Source organism: Euleptes europaea, chromosome 13, assembly GCF_029931775.1.
Source record: "Euleptes europaea isolate rEulEur1 chromosome 13, rEulEur1.hap1, whole genome shotgun sequence".
NCBI lineage: Eukaryota > Metazoa > Chordata > Lepidosauria > Squamata > Sphaerodactylidae > Euleptes > Euleptes europaea.
In genome coordinates, this window is record NC_079324.1 from 48,807,654 (window position 1) to 48,829,917 (window position 22,264).

Consider the following 22,264-nt stretch of genomic DNA (forward strand, 5'->3'; position numbering starts at 1 on the left):
GGTACTTTGCTTATCCTTTACATACTCTGCCAGTCTTGAGCGTCTAATGAGGAAAGCAGCTTAAACATTCCTCGAACTGCACTCGTAGGACAAAACAGCTGCAGCTAGGCCTCCTCTCATAATCCCAACGTTCAGATGCTTAGTATATTGGGGTAAACAAAATTCATTCATGGCAAGACAACCAAAGTGGTTCTCAATAATATGACCAAGAAAGATCGTCAGACAAGGAACAAACATTCCTCATGGTCAGCATTTGTAAACCATGAGTAGTTTTGAGTTACTGTTATAACTGAAGCAATTAAGATATTAAATGCACTGGTCTCTAACCTGTGTGTGTTGTGCTGACATCTCCAAAGGTCAGACAAAGGGATCTTACATGCCCATACAACAAAAATACCATCATCTATCTAATTTCAACTGACAGTGAGGCTGGCTCATTTACATTCATTCATTTCCTCCTACAGCATGCCTCCACACACCCAACGATCATATATTGCTGACCACATTAATATAGACCACATCTATATTGTTTTCCGCAACTGTAGTAATCCACCAAATTCAAAGTTAATGCATGTAATATTTAATCTCTTGTAACAAAAGTACAACCACTCACAAGATTCCAAGTTAAGCAAGCTAACATTTAGCCCACACAATAAAAATCACAGCCACCCCTACAAGCTGCCTAAAAAATATAACACCAAGTTTTCCTATTTGGGGGAAATATACTGCAGGCTCGCAATCTGCGAAACTGTGAATTACACAGGTCCTATACAGCCTTTCTTGAAAGCACATTAAGAAAATCACATAGCTGTACCCTCAACACTGTCACCTCATAGCACTCAAAGTCTTTCCAAAAGCATGCAAAATGGCTATTAATTTCTAAGCAAGCGGGGGCCATCTGCAAGTCTGGAAAGAGAGGGGAGTCAAGAGTTATCAAAACCTCAGCAAATCCTGCAGGGAGGATGAGAAGCAAATGCTCTCGAACACATTCTTTGGGATTTCCAGATCACAATAAGGATTAGCAAAGAGTGGATGAGTTATACTTCAAGTACAATCACCAATATATATACTTTAAGAGGGGGACCTGCGAAACTCACGGGAAACATTTCCCACTCTAAATTTTATTTTCCTTCCCTTCTGTTTCTACCCCCTCCTTTCTCCTTCCCCTGATCTCCATGCCTCCCCAATTCTCTCCAGGAGAATCCCTGGACTTACCTGGAGCTGATTCAAGCTGGAAGGAGGTCAAGTGGCCACTACAGCCACTCCTCTTTAAAGGGCCAATGTTGCTACCTCAACAGCTGATTGACGGTGTTGCAGGGCAGGGGAAGCTAGGACAAGGCTCCAAAGGCTGACTACTGAATGAGAATTAAATGACCCACGGAATCTTAGCGGCCATTTTAGGTTGCCTAGGCAACCAAATATATCATCAGTGATGAATGTATATGGTTGCCTAGACAATCCAAAATGGCTTCTAAGATTTAATGAGGTAGTTTACAAGACCTGGGAACAAACCATTTTCTCCATTTTAAACACAAATACTTGGGGTGGGTAAGATTTTTCTGTGGGCCTGGGAGTTCCTCCTGGTTCACATAAACATCTCCACAATCTATACATGGCCCCATAGTGCGGGTACTTGGAGCTGCATGTGGGTGCCATGTTTGGAATTAAATATAAGATAGATGGAAAGCAACAAGCCTAGGTGACATCAAAAAAAGAAAGATAAAGGTATGTGGCGCCTTCTGGAGAAGGAAAGAGGCTGAGTCTGAAGTTACTGGGGCATTCCACTCCTAAGGGAGGGTTAGGCAGCAGCCGACGGTGGGGCAGCTGCACCGCCTCTAGAGCGCCTTGCTGCCACTGCAGCAAGCTGAAAAATGAATAAAAAATTATTTTGGGGGAAAAACCACATGGAACTCCCTATAGAGTTCCATGGGGATACACCACAATTTTGCAGGCATAACTGCATGCCTGCAAAATGATGCATTTTCAGCCCAAAGGGGGTTAGGAAGCTGCCTAAAGGCAGCTCTGCCCCTGGGTACACCCTCAGAACACTGGTGTGGGGAGATATGCCAGAACAACAACACCCTGCGCTGGCGTTCATGCCACTTTGCACGGCATAAGTGGCACCAACACTGGCATAGGGGTCACGCCAGCCCCTATGCAGCTCTGCCCCCCTCTTTCAGGATTGAACAATTGATTGAACACCCTCAATGCTCTTTCTCACTGCCAGTTCAGCAAAGCATCTCAAATATTTGCTAGATAATCTCAGTACAGTCACAGTCATTTTGTAATTAATTGCATGAGAAGGATCATGAACACGGGGATACATCTTCCTGTTCCCATTCTTCTTATAAATTATTAAGTATTATCGTTTCCTAGGGCACAACCATAAAGACCAATTGATAATATGCTGACAGTCACTTACCCACACTTCAAAAAATAAACACACACAAGTTGGGGGCAATGATCATAAACAAGTTCAGCTAGTCCCAAACATAAGAGCAAAAAGCTCTGTGAAGATGGTATTTAGTATTTCAGTGAAGGTTCCTAAAATAAGGGCTTCCTGAACAAAAAAAAACAAACTCAACAATCAGAGGCATTAATGAAGCTGGAACATGTGTGCATTCTAGGAAGCTGGCATACTGTGAAGCTTTCAGGATCAGCCACTGCTCCATCCATAGAAATGTGTATGAAAATATGTAGAAATATGAACACACACAGTGAAATGTCTTTCACAGCAACCTCAGAAGGAACAGAAAATAATGGAAGGCTTAGACCTAATATTTTTACATTTAGAGCACAATAAGCCTCCCAGATTTTGGAAGTGTGTGCTCAGTCAAAAAGGACATACAAAACATGTAGATTGAGCCAGATTATGAAGTAGGAAACATCTACAAAAAATTGCTTTCAGAGATGACATGATAGGAATGCAGACTGCAATCTTTGAGCCAGCACATTCCCACATTCCAGAAATGTATTATCTGTTCAGCATTGTCTCTGTGGGATCTCCCTGGCCATTACTTGCAACCAATGGAGAAGTCATCTTTCTTTCAAAATGACACGTTAAAAATCACAGAGCATGTTGCCACAGTTTTTACTCCCACGGAGGCAAAGCTGGAGTCAAAAGTGCAAAGAAGGAACTGTAGTCTCAGGGGCAACCCTTTTAAACAGAATAAGCTGAATTCATAATAAAATGCTGGGCTGGCAGAATCACTGAAGCCAGAACAAACTGAAAACTCTCTTCACAGCTGGGGGCACAAACAAACAGCACAACACAATACCAAAAACTAATCAGTTTTGCTATTTTCATTTTGATTTCAAACATGTATAAGAATAAGAGTACTTACCACCTTAGGCTTTTAAGAATAAAAATGAAATTATTCATAGTTGGTCTAAAATATCCTGTTAATGGTTGTACATGTGAACTTGAACCTCTCTACCAATTATTTCAGTTTTGTTTAGTAAACACTTGGCACTGTCTGTATTGGTCACATTCAGAACAGGTACAAATTAGTTTGGCAGAAATTTTTAAATATTATTTTGACTATAGTTTAAGTGTTGTGAAGAACCTCACTTTGCGCCTTGAATACAAGATCTAAATTTAAATATTGATTTCTACTAGTATGTCTAGATGGCACAAAAAATCCAGTTTTAATACTGAGTGACAGACAGCAGCCTCAGAGAGGTGGGACAAATCCTTCTCTGTAGAGGGCACTGTGAACCTGGGAGTCATGCGAAGCTGGGAGTCATAGGTCCCAAGTAAAAGAAAGACCAACTTTGTTCTACCCATGGGTTTAAATCACATCCTCCAGGGAAAGGAAGAAATATGGCGACCTACTCATTTGGGATAAAAATGCAGACCACCTTTCCCCCCAGTTCTCAAACCACATGTTTCTGAGGAAATGGCAGCATCCAACTCACCAATCTAATGAGAAATATCTATGAAGTTTCTTGCAGCCTCTCCCAAAGTCCTGCCTTAAAGCAAGAAATAAAGCCCTGTCGCTGATCAAAACCTGTTTTAAGTGCTGCAAACGTGGGGTGGAGAGATATTAAAAATGATAATCTGGTGCTCACTAACATACTGTGATTGGTTTTAATTGTGTAAAACTGTTGTGAGCGCACTGAGCCCAATCTGGTCAGGAAAGGGCAACATAAAAGTCAAACAAACAAATAAATAAAATGACCGACAAGACCTGGTTATTAAAAGATACCACAGGGAGGCAAAATGTTTCCCATTTTTCAGCATACACAGAGAAAAGGCCATAAGAATCCTGACTGTCATGGCAGTTTATTTCAAAGCACACTGGATCCTTTACCTTTTGTTGATGGGCTTTTCATCTTTCTCATAGGGCCGGATGAACCATTTTCCAATTCTCACAAAGTTCTTATCCATCAGGCATCTGAAAGTGAATCACAATAGCAATTATTCAGCAGCTGCTGAAAATCTTAAGACTCACCAGCAAACAATCTCCACTGTGTCAAGCGTTTATGTTTCTCATGTGGAACCCTTCATAACTTTGTCAGTTCTGCATTTACACAGGTATCAGTATTTCCTGCCTGCCTTTTCTTATTAGCCATCCTCATCATGAAACTCATTGCATGAAATCCTCCCTACCAGCTTCCAACACTGCAATCCCAAATGCATGAATTGGGAGTTAAGTCATGCTGCTTGCAACAGAACTTCCTTCCTCAGGAAGCATGCACAGTATCAAAGCCTTAGCTGATGCAAAAATTATTAATCTGAGAAAACCAAATATTTAACCTTTTAAATATGCACAATAAACATCCCTTAGTTTATTCTTTGGCTGCCAAAACAAATAGAAAACAAATCATCATGTCGATTTTGTACTGGATCATTCAATATTAAGCAAATCTGATTTCTAGTATTAAATTCAGGGAACATCAGATGCTGTGTAATTAAAGCCAATAATTCTTTGTTCTTAGCAGTGTTTATATTTCTAAAGATATAACAATAATGGCATTGATTAAGGGAGAACACAAAATAGCAGATACATAAGAGAGAGAGAGAGAGAGAGAGAGAGAGAGAGAGAGAGAGAGAGAAGCATTTTATGACAAACAGAGTTTCCCTGAGCAATTTACCAAAGACCATTTTGCAACCTTTCAGACAAAGGTGACGTCACACTTAAAGGATGAGCCCACATTCAAATTAGGAGCCCCGTGGCACAGACTGGTAAGCTGCAGTACTGCAGTCAAAGTTCTGCTCATGACCTCAGTTCGATCCTGACGGAAGCTGGGTTCAGGTAGCCAGCTCAAGGTTGAGCCAGCCTTCCAAGGTCGGTAAAATGAGTACCCAGCTTACTGGGGGTAAAGCGTAGATGACTGGGAAAGGCAATGGCAAATGACCCTGTAAACATAGTTTGCCTAGTAAACATTGTGATATGACATCACCCCATTGGTCAGTACTGACCTGGTGCTTGCACAGGAGACTACCTTTGCCCACATTCAAAACCATGGTTACCCACGGATAGGGTCCTGTCAAATTTTTGTCTACTGAGGACACATTTGGGGAAAATATGACCCCAGATGGCAACTGGGAACAATTATATTTATAAACCATCTTGCAGGAAAAAGGCTCCTAAGGTGGCTTACAGAAAGACAAATGAACATAATTCAACTGTGAGCAGTTTTTAAAAAATCCTTTGATTCAGTAAGGAACCTAACCAAATATAACAATGGCCAAACAAACAGACCAGAATAAGCACACAAACAGCAAGAATAGCTTCCTACACCCAACCTCTTTAGGCACAGCAATAAAACAAAAGGGCACAACTTTTCACTCTCCAAAACAGATGAACCACTGCGCCTGCTGAACTTCCAAGAGGGAGTTTCAAACAAGCAGGTGCGTAACAAATAATAAAAAAATATATTAAAATCTACATACTTTGGCTTCTCAACCTGAAAGAAGTGCCTTTCTCTATAGCATGCTCACATACAAATGCAGAGGTGGACAAATGACAGCACCACCCATCTGCCTGAATGTAAACATGGGTGAGCTGTAAGTGACTTGGAACTGACAGTGCCGCAACAAAAACAGCTGCTCATCAGATTTTGTACCTAAATGCTACTGAGAATCCGACTTACAATACAGCATGCTTACCACCAGCAACTTTGCTCTTTTAATGCCCACAGCTGGTATCAAATTTAACAACCCTATAGAAGCATAGTCAAAATATGTCTAAACTAGAAAAGAGGCTAGGAGACACATGTGCCATTGTAGATCCAAAAAATCAAGAACTTGAAGATGGGAGTATAATATTATGAAAAATCAGGAGCACTACAGAACAGCTCCAGAACATGTAATAACAGAGCATGCTCAGTTTGTCCCCATTGCAGCCACTGTCCTTACGTGGTAGGTGTATATTTCTGTTCATCAGTGCAACAAAAATGGCCCATTCATCAGAAAATGCAGGCGTCTGTTTCCAATGAGAAGGACAACAGAAATGGCTTTGGCATCAGAATATGTTTTCTAGAGATGTGTTCCAAAGACAAAATCACAAAACACACACCATACACAATATGGGGCATACAACGAACAGGACCCCCAAAATATTCTGTCTGGTAGATTTTGCATATTACATATTTTCAGGAAGGACAAAGGATCAATGAGCAACTCCACACTCACACTGTGTCAAATAAGGGAGAGAACTACAAATACAGTGAATGCACTCTATTCACATCTACACAGTCTGACACAATTTGAAAGCTGGGAGAGGTAGAATATCAATCTGAGCAAGCAGTCTTTTGCAGTTAGGACAGAAATGTAAGAACTGACTGCAAAATGCCCATTATTCTTCTTGCATACCTAGGCTAGGACAGTACTTGTGACACATGGCCAAGGCAAACGAAACCCTTTTCTTCAAATGAATACTGTCACAGACATAGAGCACTCTCTATGCACTCATAGACCATGTTTCCTTATTCTGGCTCTAAGACAAGGCAACATAATCAATACTGTGTGATATTACAGTTGGTTCTATAAAATCTACCATATCCTGAAACATTCTTCCCCTTGCAGTTGTAGTACATACCCAGACAAGTGAAGTCATTTCTGCCACTGCTCAAAGACACTCTGCATGTATTCAGAGGCACTGTTTCCTTGAGTTTTTCCAGCTGGGTTTCTCTGATAGCAAGCACAACCACAACAGAAAGAACCTGGTCATCAGAAAATCCCACTGACAGGTCAGTTTTTGATAGTGCAAAGGCATAGAAAGTAGAAAATTTGACAGGCAGGAATCCCCCCCCCTTTAATTAACAGAAAATGCTACCTGCAGCTATTGCTGTCAAGTGGCTGCTTTTGTTGCAACATCAGCACTAGAAACAGGAAGAGCTGGTGTTCAACCCTGAAAAGGAAACAAAGACCCCGATACAGCCCTCAGGCCAAGAAATCTGCCCACCTCGTGCTATGCGGTCCTGGTCCTCAAAGCACTTCTTGTCTGGTTCTAAGTATACCAAGTGATACAGATCTATGCACCACGTACTGCCTTCTCAATGTCTCCTGTTATTGATGGGTGTTATTGTTTTATGGTTTCATTGTTTAATTGCTTTTATTTTGTGAACTGCCTGGTGCAGATCTCTAAAGAGGAGACCTATATCATTTCTAGATAAACTAAATAGTACTCACTATAGTCAGCTACAACACAGTCCCAGAAAATGAAATACTACGCCAAAAATATTCAGAGTTTTGCAAAATTAAATATTAGACTTCAAAATGCTTGAATTATGTTTGTGAATTACCTTTGCACATTTTGAATTCAGGCTGGCCATACACGGGAGCCAACAAGTCAGCCCTTCCATCCACTGACTTTTCCCTCCAATGTAACTTACATGGCTGTGGGGTAGAAAACAGCTGCATCCCTCAGGGAATTGTAGCAATATCCCAGCCACAAGGAGCCTCAGAGGAAATGTAGTTCTCCAAGTCCTTTCATTGGAGAAAGAGCCTTGATTACTTACCGTGAAGGCTCCTTCTGCTCTGATGTAAGGAGGGCGTCTTCAGCTCGGGTTATTTACCTTGAGTTGCTAGGAAGGCAGGAATCAAAATTAAACTAGGCCTTTTTGTTTCCCGGGGGAAGTAGCCCCCTCCTTCCCGAAAACTCCAGTAGTTATAGAGCTATATATGAGACAGACAGGAAAACCTGGAAAGAAACCAGTAACAACTGTTGTAAATTATCCGGAGCTGTAAACTATCCTGAAAAAAGTGTAAGTATACGTTGGAAAAAACTGTCGGAAGAAACTTTCCGAGAAATAACTAAACCTTGGGAACTAATGTTCCATATAACACGTAACAATGGAGGGATAAGGACAGACTCCCTTACACCTCTATTCCAGTAATACCAAAAATGCTTTGGCAGGCGATCTGAAGGTCAGTTGGGCGAACTGTTGGTTTTGTTGTTGTTGTTGTTGCAGGTACCATCGGGAGGGGAAGACGCCCTCCTTACATCAGAGCAGAAGGAGCCTTCACGGTGTCAGGAGCAGGCCGTGAAGACAATTCATGGTTGTGCTCCCAGGTGTTGTTTTGCAGTTCTCTCCAAGGCCAGTCCATGCCCCGTGTTTAGACTTCATAGAGTCCTTCATAGATTCCTTTAGTGTGGGAATTGCCAAGTACTCCTTCCTGCCTCTGGGAGGGGGGTTGCCTGGGTTACTGGTTATCTCCTTTTGCTTTTCCATATATGCCATGTGCCTTGCCTTAGCCCCTTACTAGTGTCATTCTGAATATGGCTTCTGTAACCTGTCGAGTCTAATCAATAAAACTGCTTTCGTGGACTTGCCGTCTGCTGGAATCTGTTTATGGGTTTGCCACAGGGCTAGAGCTCACACACGGTAAGTAATCAAGGCTCTTTCTCGCTCTGATAAAGGAGGGCGTCTTCAGTTCGGGACGTATTAGAGCTACTTTAGACTAGGGTGGGAGCAATTATGTATCCTGCACCGCCTGCAAAACCCTTCTTCCGAAGCCAGTAGCTCCCTCGGCCATTAGGTCGACCCTATAATGTTTTGTGAACGTGGAGACTGAAGACCAGGTAGCCGCGTTGCAAATCTGCTCCACTGATGCCCTGTGGTTGAAGGCTGTGGAGGCAGCCACGCTCCTGGTGGAGTGGGCTGTGATGTTCGGGGTACCTGTAGGCCTGTTGCCTTGTATGCATGTGTGATGCATCTTTTTATTGTGCCACTGATGGCAGCTCTGGACATCGCTTTCCCCTTGTTTGGGGCTGTCAAGGTGGTAAATAAGGAGTCCGAAGACCTAAGATGTTGTGTGCGCCTGATGTAGATTCTTAAGGCTCATTTGACATCTAAGGGGTGCTAATCCTTTTCCGTCTGAGTAGACAGATCGGGTATGAAGGTGGGAAGTATCACCTCCTGTTTGCAATGGAAGCGAGTATTAACCTTCGGGATGAAGGTGGGGTCTGTGCGCAATGCTACTTTTTCCTTACGGAAGACACATAGATCTGGTCTGACAGATAGGGAGTCTAGCTCTGAGACTCTTCTTGCCGAGGTCACGGCAATTAAGAACAACGTTTTCATTCGGAGCCACTTTAGGTAGACTGTCCTGAGTGGTTCGAAAGGGGACTTTATGAGCACCTTCAGGACAGTGCAAAGGCTCCAGGTGGGGAATCGATGAATAACTGGAGGAGAGGTGGATTTAACTCCCCGTAAGAAGGCCCTGATATGTGGGTGTTTGCTGATAGGATATCCAGAGACCTGAGGGACTAAGGTTGCGATGGCAGCTAATTGGCGCTTCATAGTAGAGGTTTTGAGCCCTAGTTGTCTCCCCTTCTGCAAAAAGGAGAGGATATGGACTGTCCTGGGTTTCTGCGGGTTTACCAGGTTGCGATTGCACCAAACAGTAAAAACTTTCCAGGTGATCCCATAAATGCGATGGGTAGCCGGCCTCCTGGAGGCTAGAATGGTGTCGACAACTTCTGAGGGAGAGCCGTCGCCTCTCAACTTCCATATGGTCAGTTGATACCACTCCGGGTCTGGATGGCAAATGGGACCCTGGAGGAGGAGATCGTGCCTGTGTGGTATGGCCCACTGGGGACTGATGGACATTTCATGGAGGAATGGATACCACGGTCGCCTCGGCCAGTCTGGGGCCAGGAGGAGAACTGTGGACCTGAGGCCGTGGATGCACCTGAGGACCCATGGGATTAGTGGTAGGGGGGAATGCGTAGAGGAGGCCCTGGGGCCATGGTGCCAGAAGGGCATCTGTTTCCTCTGCCGCGGGCTGGCAGTACCTCGAGAAAAACCTCGGGAGCTGAATGTTGGAATGGGTCGCAAATAGGTCCACCAGGGGGGTGCCGAATTTGAGGCAGATCTGGCTGAAGACCTCTGGATTCAAGGACCACTCGGCCTCATCGAGATGTTGACGACTCAGCCAGTCCGCCTGGACGTTTAGGACACCTTGGATGTGTTCGGCCGCCAATGAAGCTAGATTCTTCTCCGCCCATTCGACGATTTTTGGTTATGGAGGCTCGAGGATCGGGATCCGACCTGCTTGTTGACATGGGCTTTGGCTGCCACATTGTCTGTCTGGATAAGCAGGTGTTTCCCCGTCAGTTGGGGCCCGAAGTACTGCAGAGCCTTTAGAATCGTCAAGATCTCTAGAAAGTTTATGCTTTTTCTTCTTTCCTGAGGGTCCCAAGTCCCCTGATCCGGGTGATTGTGAAGGGTGGCTCCCCAGCCCGACAGGCTGGCGTCAGCGTACAGTTGGATCGGGGGTTCGTGCCAGAATGCAAGGCCTTTTAATAAGTTGTGTGGATTGGACCACCATTTTAATGCGAGGCGGAGCGGAGTGGGTAGGGACAGCTGTCTGTTCCTTTTCTTGTCTATGTCCTGTTGGTAGGGCCGTAGGAACTACTGTAGTGGCCTGGCGAGGAAGCGGGCCCAGGGGACTGCCGGGAGGCAGGCAATCATGTGGGCCTGTAGCTTTGCTAACGTCATGAGGCGAGATGTCGAAGACACTAACGTTCGCTTGGTTAGGTCTGTGTTGAGCGACACCTTCTCCTGTGGGAGGATTAATGAAGTGGTTGGTGTATCGATAATCACTCCCAGGTGGACTAGCCTCTGGGATGGGACCAGTTGACTCTTGTCCCAGTTGACCAAGAATCCATGTGACTGGAATAGGTGAATGACCAGGTTGGTATGCAATAGACTGAGGTCGCGAGATGGGGCGCAAATCAGGATATCGTCCAGGTACGGGTGTATCTGGACTCCCTGCTTCCGGGCGGCGGCCATCAGGGTCACTAAGACCTTTGTAAAGACTCTGGGGGCCGAGGTGAGGCCGAAGGGGAGTGCCCTGAATTGATAGTGTTTGTCCTGGAATTGAAACCTCAGGAATCTCCTGTGGTTTGGGTGTATGGAGATAGGCTTGGGAGATGGAGACAGGCTTTGGTGAGGTCCACCGAAGTCAGGAATGCCCATGGTCTGAGGGACTCGGAGATCGATTTTAAGGTCTCCATCCTGAACCGTTTGTAGATGACGAATTTGTTTACAAACTTTAGGTCCAGGATTCCTCTCCAGTCCCCATTTCTCTTGGGGACCATGAAGAACACGGAGTATACCCCTGAGAATTGCTCTGCGGACTCTACAGGCTCGATTGCTGTTATATCAAGCAGGTGTTGTATGGCTGTTTCCGTGCGGAGGATTTTCTCCCCGCTGGTGATGCGTGGTCGGTAAATGATCTTGTCTGGGGGGGGGGAATTCTATCAGATAGCTGTTGATCACCTGTGCCACCCAGTGGTCTGCGCGAGAGGCCTCCCACTGTGCTGCAAAGTGGCTCAGGCGCACATGCCCCCCCCCACTGGGAAGGCCCCAGCATCACTGCTTTGACTGAAGGGCCCCATTACCGGAACTGTCGGTATTAGACTGCGAGAAGCGTGGAGGTCTTGAGGAAAGGCCTCCCCAATGAAAGGACCCTCTAGATGAGCTCCAGTGGCCTCTCCTTTGGTCGCCCCTGAACCTTTGAAAGGAATGCGAAGAGCGAAAGGAGTGGGAAGAGGGACCCTTCTGGTCCCTACAGAAGCTCTTAGGGAGCGCCTTCTTCTTGTCACGAGTCTCAACAAGGATGGTGTCCAGCTGATCTCCAAACAGTTTGGTACACTGGTAAGGGAACCCCATGAGTTCCATCTTTGAGTGGGGGTCGGCCTGCCAGGGTCGCAGCCATAGTGCCCCTCTGGCAGCCGTCTGGGTGGCAATAGCTCTAGCTGAAAAGGACAGATTATCCAGAGTAGAGTCGGCTAGAAATGTGCCGGCTTTGAGGACCCTCGATATGCCCTCTAAGGCTTTTTTGTTTTCATCTGGAATAAGCTGGCGTAGCTTGCGTGTCCATAGAATAGCAGCTCTGGACATAAGGGCTGATATTATTGAATTACTAATGGATAAAGCGGAAGCCTCATGCGCTCTTTTCAGCGCAAGCTCAGCTTTTCTATCCAGAGGGTCCCTTATGGAACACATGCCATCCCTTGCCACTAGGTCGAAAGAATGTAATGCGGTAACGGGGGCCTCCACTACCGGGATTTGAAGCAGTTGTGCTGAGGAACTGGTCAGAGTATAGAACATTTTGGATACTGCTGGCATTTGTCTGACCGCAAGGGGTTTTTCCCATTCTGACATGATCAGCGATGTAAAGTATTCAGGGACCGGGATAGCCCTGGAGGGGGGGGGTGTCGATGGAAAAACTCCTTAGATCCCCTTACATTGTCTGGGGCCTGTGTGCCTTGCGTGTCATGGAGATCCAGGGCTGCTAGGGCCTTGGAGAGGAGAGGAGCAAAGTCCTCTTGTGAAAATAATCTTAGTTGCTTCTCCTCTACAGGGGGAAGGTCCTCCTCAGAGGAGAACTCGCCCACCTCCCTTGCCTCGTCGTCTGTGGAGTCTGGAGATGAGCAGACCTCTGAGTGTCTAAGGGGAGCCCCCTGTTGTGGGGGGGATTGCCCTCCCCTGAGGGAGAACCCCAGATATGATGGCTAGAGCCCTCAAGAGGGTCCTGGGTATTGGTCAGACCATGCAATGATGGTGTGGAAGAGGCGTGTGCAGCTTGTAAGCCCTCTAAGAACACACTCCTTAAGAGCTCTGTGAGCTCCAGGCGTAAGGCGGCCAGCCCCCCCCTCGGCAGTAGACGACGCACGCGTCTGTACATTACCGACTGTGTGAGCCAGCTGCAGGTCGGGAGCCGTCGAAGCCGTCGCCTGCTGCCGCTACTGAGACGGCTGGTGGGCACCTTGCTCTCCCGCGAGGGAGGGGAGATCCGAGGGCACTGAGGTGGGATGGCTAGGAGCCGCACCGTTCTGCCCTGATGTCCAGCTAGAAGCCGCGCCAATCTGCTCCTTCTCGGCTGCCTGGGGCGGGCGGGCTGAAGGAGCTGCGGTCTGTGCGCTCCCAGCTGCCGAGGACAAGCCGCCTGAGGGAGCCGCAAAGTTGGGAGCAGGCGACCGGCTAGCGGCCGCGCCCATCTTAACTCTCTGCAATGGAGGTAGGGACGGAGGATTTTGGCATCTGGCTAGAAGCCGCGCCAGTCTGGCTAGAAGCAGCACCAGTCATCCGTGCTCCTGAGGAGGAGCTTTTCCTCGTCTTTTTCGCCCCCTTGTCCTTGTCTGCGTTCTTCTGTTTCCGCTTCAAATTCTTTTTGGGAGAGCCGGGATCAACTGGCAAATGGCCGGTAGAAGAGTCTTGCAGGCTCTGACCCGCAGCCGTGAGGAGTCCGGGGTCCAAATCGAGTGACAAGAGATACTCGTCCCCGGCGGAGGCCGCCATCTTTTTTAGGCGGGAATAAATTCGCAAGCGCTGTCTGGCAAAGGCCTGAGGCGGCGGGAGCCAACAAGACAAGGACAGACAAGGGGAACGAAGGGAAGACGAATACTCTAACAGTAATCTATACGAAAATCTAATCAATCTAATAAAATAAGTTTCCTTTCTGAGAAATAGCAGCAGAGGCTGAAAAAAACGCTGCTTCCCTAACAAGGCAGGAAACAAAACTGGAGTTTTCTGGAAGGAGGGGGCTACTTTCCCCGGGAGACAGGAAGGCCTAGTTTAATTTTGATTCCTGCCTCCCTAGCAACTCAAGGTAAATAACCCGAGCTGAAGATGCCCTCCATCAGAGCGAGAATGACAGTTTCTCTAATTCTTGTGACTCTGCTGCTGCAGTTTTCTAGGCTCTTAAACTGTGACAAGATCAGGAGGAAAGACTCCACCGCTGCAAATTCATGGTATGGTTAGGGATAATGAAGGGTGCTATGGTAAATCTGAGAAAGTTGTAGAGGGCAATGGTGCTTATTATTTGCTTCTATGGAAGCCCTGCCCTAACCTGGATGGCCTGGGTTAGCCCAATCTCGTGTGATCTTGGAAACTAAGCAGGATCGGCCCTGGTTAGTACTTGGATGGGAAGTCCAGGGTCGCTACACAGAGGCAGGCGATGGCAAACCACCTATTTGTCTCTTGCCTTGAAAACCCTACATGGTCACCATAAGTGTGACTTAATGGCATTCTACACACACACAAATGCAAGTTCTCCCAAGAACTTGCTTTTGAATTTCCGAATGCTCACAAGGAAAAGCTTGCAAAATGCAGGTCTAAATTAGCATTAGCTGAGCCAAGTTCACCTAACTCTAGAAGGGCTCCTAAGAGTGCCCAGAAGTCAGTTTTGCTTTACTGTTTTTATTACTTGTTAACCATCTTGAAGACCTCTCTCAAATACATAAAATGTATTAAATAAATTCATAGAATCATAGAGTTGGAAGGGTCCTCCAGGGTCATCTAGTCCAGCCCCCTGTACAATGCAGGAAATTCACAACTACGTCCCCCACACATACCCAGTTACCCCTACTCCACGGCCAGAAGGCAGCCAAGATGCCCCCCCTCTCATGAACTGCCTACGGTCATAGAATCAGCATTGCTGGCAGAAGTGACAGAATTAATCCATTCTGCAGGTGAAATTACTATTTGAATAAGACAATAATGTTGAAGGCAGCAGGAAAAGAGAAAGACCCATTATGAGATGGATTGTCTCAATAAAGGAAGCCACAGCACTCAGTTTGCAAGACCTAAGCAAGGCTGTTAACAATAGGACATTTTGGAGGCCAGTAATTCAGAGGGTCGCTATAAATTGGAAGCAACTTGATGGCATTTAACACACACACACACACACACACATAACTGTAACATGAAGCATGTTTGCTTAGAAACGACTTCCTCTGAAATCAGTGACACCTTATTTCCAAGTAAACATGCTCGGAATTCAGGCATCCATCAACAGTGATGTAAATCATTCTGTCAAGTCCTTCTCTAGATGGAATTAAAACATTCTGAATGGCAACATGCATCCAAACTGCCAATCAATATGGGGAGTCAGAATGCAATGTCAAGGTTCCCAGAGGAATGAAACAAAACACACTGCAATGCCTTAAACCTCCACCTGTGCTAACCAAAGCACCTTGAGAATGACAGACATCAAGGGCGTGTATAAGATACTACTTTTAAGAAATACAAATAATTTCTGTTGTCATTCAAAAGCAACATTCCATCAAATTACTCTGCCATCAGCCACAGATCATGTCCTGGACCCTTAAGCAAGTGCAAATGCCAAACTCTAGAAGTAAAATTAAATTTTACTCTAGAAGTAAAATTAAATTCACTACACAGTGAAATTAATTATAGAAAATTGCTGAAATTGAAAAGCATGCCTTCTATTCTTCTGAAAATAAACAGTCAGAGAGCCAAATCACCAACTAGTCCAATTACGGGACAAAATCAAAGAAAAATGCAACACTGTCAGATCTCTTAACCACTCTGATTAGAGAACAAAAAAATATTAATATTTTAAAGTAAACTTAAGTAAGTTTAGTTTAGAATAGAGGCGTATAAATAATACAAGCAATAAAATCAATAATTAGTGCACATTTTACTCATCCCTTCTAAGTACTGAAACTTGTTTAGAATACCAGTCAAAGTGTAAAATCAAAGTCAAATGCCAAAGGAAGTATAATTAATACTGCTTCATTACTGCTACCAAGCTCACGTTCCCTGTTGCAAATCAATCTGGAGTCTCACACAGATAACACAGATCCAAGCAAACAACATTTAGGATTTATACTTTATTTTGAATTCCAAGCCCTTAATTCTATTGGATTTCTAGGCCACAAATACTATTTGTTCATTTACTGAAACCTCAAGAGGAAGCTCTTAAAGCACTAAGGTTTACAAAAAAAAAATTTTAACCAAACTTGAACTCCTGCTTTTTGTGGCTTCTATCCCATATTCATTTTGGAGAGGGTGAGTGGGGGAAAGTAGCATATTGGGGGGGGGGGGAGAACTCTTCCAATCTTTCCTGATAGAGAGTAAAGAACTGTAACTCTGAATCCCACAACTGTTGACGCAGCACCTTTTGTATCATTTTGCCTGTCATGTTTAGAGCTACCATTGGATCTTCAAAGAATAGCTAAGTCTTTTATTTATTTACTTACAACATTTATACCCTGCCTTTCTTCCCAATGGGGATGCAAAGCAGCTTACATTGTTCTTCCCTCCTCCATTTTATCCTCACAACAACTATGTAAGGTAGGTTAGCTGAAAGTGTGCAGTTGAGCCAAGGTCAGCCAATAAGATCCATATCAGAGTGGACCTCCCAGATCTTAGACTAACCACTACACCATGCCAGCTAATAATAATACTTCCGTGAAATGTTAAACAGTGTTACTTAACGTTACTTAAACAATGCTCATAAACAGTGCTCACCTGACTAGCTAAAGAAAGTAAGAACTGCTTCCAAGTGAAGTTACTCCCCCATCCCTTTTAGTCCACAAGAGATTTATATGCATGGGCTGGTGGGCTAATGATTTGTGGCATCATTTGCAAAACAGTGCTAAATAACTTAAACACCAAATGAAATAAAGGCATTTCAAATTATTTGCCAGCTTAACTTAAAACACAAAACTGGCTTTAAAAGGCATACAACAAACAGACAATTCTGTCAATCCACAAACAGCAAGTCAACAACACTCAGCAATGGGTTTTCCAACGGTTTTTTATATAGTTATTGATTTAGCAGTATACACTTCTTTCCCTCAGTCTCTTTCCACAGTCATAAATTAACCAGACAGAAAAAAATGAGCCAAGAAATTATCACAACCAAAGTAGCCAAAAATTGGATAATGTTTTTCCAAAACTCAACTTTGTCCCATTCCTGACTGTTCTTCTGTGGCTAGCTCTGCTGTATGTATGAGCCAAACTTGAGTTCTAGAGTTACAGTGGAATTTCTGGTGCTCTTGAAATCAGTACCGTTTTGCATCCAGGACTGTCTAGTATTGACCAACAGTCTGGACATTTGAACAGTAAGGATACATGCCTAAGGTCAAGTTTATGTATTGTGTCACTGCGACCTAAACGGACGCAGCATCTTTGCACTGGCAAGAACATCCATGTTAAAGATTACCCCCATCTCCCTCCCTCCCCTCTGATGGTGTCTTCACCAATTGTCAGTTGTAGACTTAGGAGAAGACACTGTATAAACAGAAATACTAAATAAAAAAAAGCTGAAGCTCTCCTAAGAGCATAATTGGGTTAAAGACTTAGGGACCCAGTAAATTCTCCCTCTAGCAACTGCCTCTTCGCCTCATGCCAAGTCCGAAACTTCCTGCCTACCTTTTTACTTCTCAGCAAAATAAAGAGAGCTCGGAGAATATCTTAAGTTTGGAGAAGGTAAGAACAAGAATCTCTCCAAGTTTTCCTTATCTTCTCCATATCCAAGAATAAATGACAGAAAGCCATTACCACCAGCCTCTAAATTTCCACATAAACCAGTGTATGGTCGCGAGAGGAGGGTTGGGCTGTGTGAACTTCATGCTGCTATGATGTATCATTAAGCATACACTGAGCTGCCTTACCTTTCTAGCAGGTTGTGGATTGCCTTGAACAGCAGGGTTCTGCACTCATAGGAAAGCCCATTCTCCCAGAGTCCTTCTTCCACCACTGTGAACATTAAAAACAAAAAAGCATTAGTACCATATTTTTCGCTCCATAGCACTCACCTGACCATAACACAGAGCCGGCTGGGCGCGCTGGAACGACGTGAGCTGGCTCTGTGTGCCCCGCCCGCCTCCCAGCTGGGAGGCGGGCAGGGAAAGCCAGCTCGCTGTTCCAGAGTGCCCAGCCGACTCTGTGCGTCCCGCCCGCCTCCCAGCTGGGAGGCGGGCGGGGAAAGCCGGCTGGCGTCGTTCCAGCGCGCCCAGCCGGCTCTGTGCGCACATTCGCTCCATAACATGCACAGACATTTCCCCTCACTTTTGAGGAGGAAAAAAGTGTGTGTTATGGAGTGAAAAATACAGTATATTATTCAAGAAAAAGGGGTGGGGTGGAGGGATGAATAATTGAAAGCTCAAGGTACCCTCAAGGTAAATAAATAAATAAATATCAGAATGCAGATTCTACTGAATAAATAGAAAACTGTCCAAAAACAGTAATTCTTGAAATCAATGTGGTTGGATCGAAGTGGTTGGAAACACAGCTGTACATCCCATTACCATTGTCAATAGTTAAACTATTGTCAAGTCAAAGACTATTCACAAACACAAATTCTTAAGGGAAAGTTGGTAGGAACAGTGTGCTGACATGTCATAGATTCTGCAAGTGATGTGAAATTAGAAAGGATTCAAGGATGCTTTAGAGCCTACGACAGAATGGTTAAAGGAAAAGAGGACTGAAAGAAGGGTAAACAAGTACATTCAGTGCTCTAAAACAAAGATCTGAGGGAAGGAAGATGCAGGAGGTTACAGACAGAAGGAAAAAGACACTGAGGGCAGAAAGGAACAAAGGGTTCCCTAAGGATTGCATGGTATTGGCAAGAAGGAAAAAGACAAGCAAGGGAGTTTTGGAAGGAAAGTGTGAAGAAGGAAACTGAACTTTCCACATAAATCAACGAGCCAAATATTTGGCCACAAATGAAAAATAAACATTTCAAAAGCAAGCAGACATTCATCAGCAGTCAAGAATACTGAAATGCAAGGCTAGACTGCTTTTTTTTTCATATTAGAACCACACTTTCAGGAAGTAGCACTTCCATTCTCTCAGTTTCTGCTTCTTTTGTTGGTCCATACTGGGCAGCAAGCTGCTATCAGTCAGAGATTATTAGGTCTGCGACTAGCTGAGACTATGGATGCATCTCACTAAATAGACAGCAAAAGATACATAGGATTTTTAAAAACTTTGATTTTTAAAGTGCAGTTTTTTGACCCACTAACCAATAGCGGGTTTTTGCAAATAAAATACAGCATGTCAACCAGATTTTAAAAATGCCACCATCAGTTTTACTTCCCTATGCATAACAGCAAATGTGTGAACCTTTCTGTGTAAATATTTTGGCCTGCCTGTACGACTACAACCTGCAGGAAGTCAAGCTAAGACAGAAACATCAAAAAGGACACCCCAATGGGAAAACAGAAACAAACAATACAAGTTACATTAGAGAGAGAGAGAGAGAGAGAGAGAGAGAGAGAGAGAGAGAGAGAGAGAGAGAAACATAAATACAACATAAATACAATACATTATAATTAAAGTTGCATGTGAGAACAAAAAAAGCAATTCCAGCTGGTATAAATTTCAGAAGTATTTTAAGCAAAGAAAACAGGTACATGCAAACAGAATCTTCAAACAGCCTACTGATGAGAAAAACCTGCAAATTATTATGCATCTGCACTACAATGGAGAATGCCACAAGCGTTCCAGGGAAAAAAAACCCTGTTAACCTACTTCTGTTTTCAGCAGCAGAATTTAAAAATATAGTTCAGTATTTAAAACCTTCAATACTCTTCTAGAACTATGGCCACGTTCTTCCCTTTGCCATTAATATTCTTACTTTTTCTATAAAAAATAATTTATTTTTATTGGTATTAAAGTATATCTTACACCGCTCTCTCTACCTGTCATCTCTAGTGCCCAGGGTTTCTTGCAGATTTGTGCATTTTCTATTTTAGCATTATGCAAAACAGATGAGGAGCAAATGTATGGATATTTACAATAGTGTATTTTAACGACCACAAGAATTTCTGTGGGAAAACAATACACTGCAGCAGTTCTAAGCAAGTCCCACTTCTGAACTAACTACAGTTTTCAGGACCCACTTACAAAGTAATTCCACACCATCATCAACAGCAACAACAACTTAATATACAGGGATCCCACATTGAATTTTTTCTTCATGCTTAGTATTTATAAATATATAGCATTACTGCTGTATATATGAAACACTATGCAGAAACAAACCCAGATTTGCCACTGACCCTTTCAGTCTCCTCTCTCAAAACTCCCAGTTCCAAACCAGTCTGAGATCCTGTGGGATACTGCACAGAGTTACAATGCTCAGTCTCTACAAGGAGCTGCAAGTATTACTGCACAAAGGTCTTCCTTCAAGACTTTGATTTCTATGGCTGACTCAGTACCCAACAGCAGGATGAAAAGGGAAAGTGTGGTTTATAATTTCAGCATTAACATTCAGGACAATCCAATACAGTTTAGAAGAGGAATTACTTCCAGTCCACATCAAGTTCTCAGAGATATTATGTTTTTCTTTTCATGTACTGGAATTTACAAATTTGCTTCCCACACCAAGTGTCGCTACTCACTCTGCCAAGTATGATGAGCTAAGTCCTTCTTCCAAGCTAAGGAAGAAGGCACAGCTGAAACCCCAATGCTTTTTCACAAGCACTCAGAGTGTATAATATCAAAACCAAGCACAATATCAAAACCAAGATTCTACCCCTTCGCTAAGTTAGGGGAGTGCCAGTTGAGGCAGCCACAAATTCTGGCTGGCTATCAAAACAAAGCAACATTTCTGGATCCTTAGTCATGTACCACAATGCAGCAAAAGCTTAAACAAACTGCTATACATCTTTTAAACACACACCAGAAGCTATCCCCACTTACTACCTTGGGCACCAGAGCTAATTAAACCTTATTACCCAGAACACTTACTGTAACAATACAGGCCACTGTAAATATGCAAGAAGGTACACACTCTGAGACAAAACTAGCTATTTGGCCATTAAAATGACTCAAAATCAAAGGTCTTCTGGTCTTCTGAAAGCCTGCTACCCTAGAAGAGAATGAGTGCATAAGAAAATAATTATGTCAAACAACTACAGAGGAGGTTGTTTTGTAACCAGGGTTATAGCTCCCAATTGCTTTTCCCTATGCTGTCCTTTCTTCCATGTCAAAAAATCAATTTAAAAATTCAATTCATTGGCAGATGTAGGCATTAAATATATCAAAAATTCAATTACCACAGACCTGTATTAAACCTTTCATTTTATTTTTGATTAAATGTGTCCATAGAGAAACAATTTAGTGACAAATGCAGAAGTATCAGTGTACCCCAGCAAATGACATACAAAAAAAGAAGAAGTGGCAAAGTAGTATAATGCTACATTGATTCTGAAATACTGAATTAAGGCCATAAAATATCTAATTAGGTACAATGCTATTGATCAATCATTGTTATGCTGCCATTGATTCCCCTATAAAATGTGTGTTTGAAGTCCTTAGTGACTAAATGGACTTGTTATTTTATCAGATTTAATCCTACTTGCAATTCTAATGTCCTTGCACTGTTTATACTTCTAATGAAATTTGCTGTCACCAGTATTCAGAATTCTGAGGAAGTAACTTCCCTATCAGGTCATCAGTAAAACGGAAGCAATCATTTACTAAGCAAAGTTGTTTGCTTTGACCCTTCTGTAAATACACTTAAGAATACTTTTAAACCACCCATTTATGTTACTAGCAGTTGCTTAATCTAATACAACGGGATTTTACTACATGACAGCCTAGAGCTTCCAGGTAGTGTAACTGTTTTTAATCTGAGAAACAGCAGCAACGTAATATTTGGTATTAGAATATTTGAATGGATCCTAAAAGAGACCTTGTGTACATTAACTCTGTGTAGTATATTACCTGAAATCAATTTCCAGCATTTTAAATATAAAGGCTACAATGGTTTTACTGCTCTTGTCCTTTACAGAAATTAATGTGTTTCAATTAGTGCTGGAAAAGGACTTGATTAACTGCTGCCTTCTACTTTTTTTTAACAGACAGTAGCATTTCTTCTCTACCTTGGTGCATCCTATTATCCTATTTGATAACAGCAGAAACATCTAATCTAGGGATCCATAATCTGACTGAGTTTATGGATACTTTTGGAATTTCGAGGATGGGCAGTGGGTACCACTAAAAATCAAATGGCAGTCACAAAATGGGGGCAATGGGATGCTGG

General features: G+C 43.6%; 1 protein-coding gene across 1 annotated transcript in view; it reads right to left on the reverse strand.

The window, feature by feature from the left end:
• MED13L (mediator complex subunit 13L) overlaps nt 1-22,264 on the reverse strand; it is a 213,554-nt gene that overhangs the window by 104,728 nt on the left and 86,562 nt on the right. Inside the window, exons 3-4 of the mRNA XM_056859322.1 lie at nt 17,886-17,970; nt 4,314-4,397 (exon numbers count right to left, since the gene is read on the reverse strand). Of these exons, the coding sequence (XP_056715300.1) occupies nt 4,314-4,397; nt 17,886-17,970 (169 nt within the window). The remainder of the gene's footprint in view (nt 1-4,313; nt 4,398-17,885; nt 17,971-22,264) is intronic.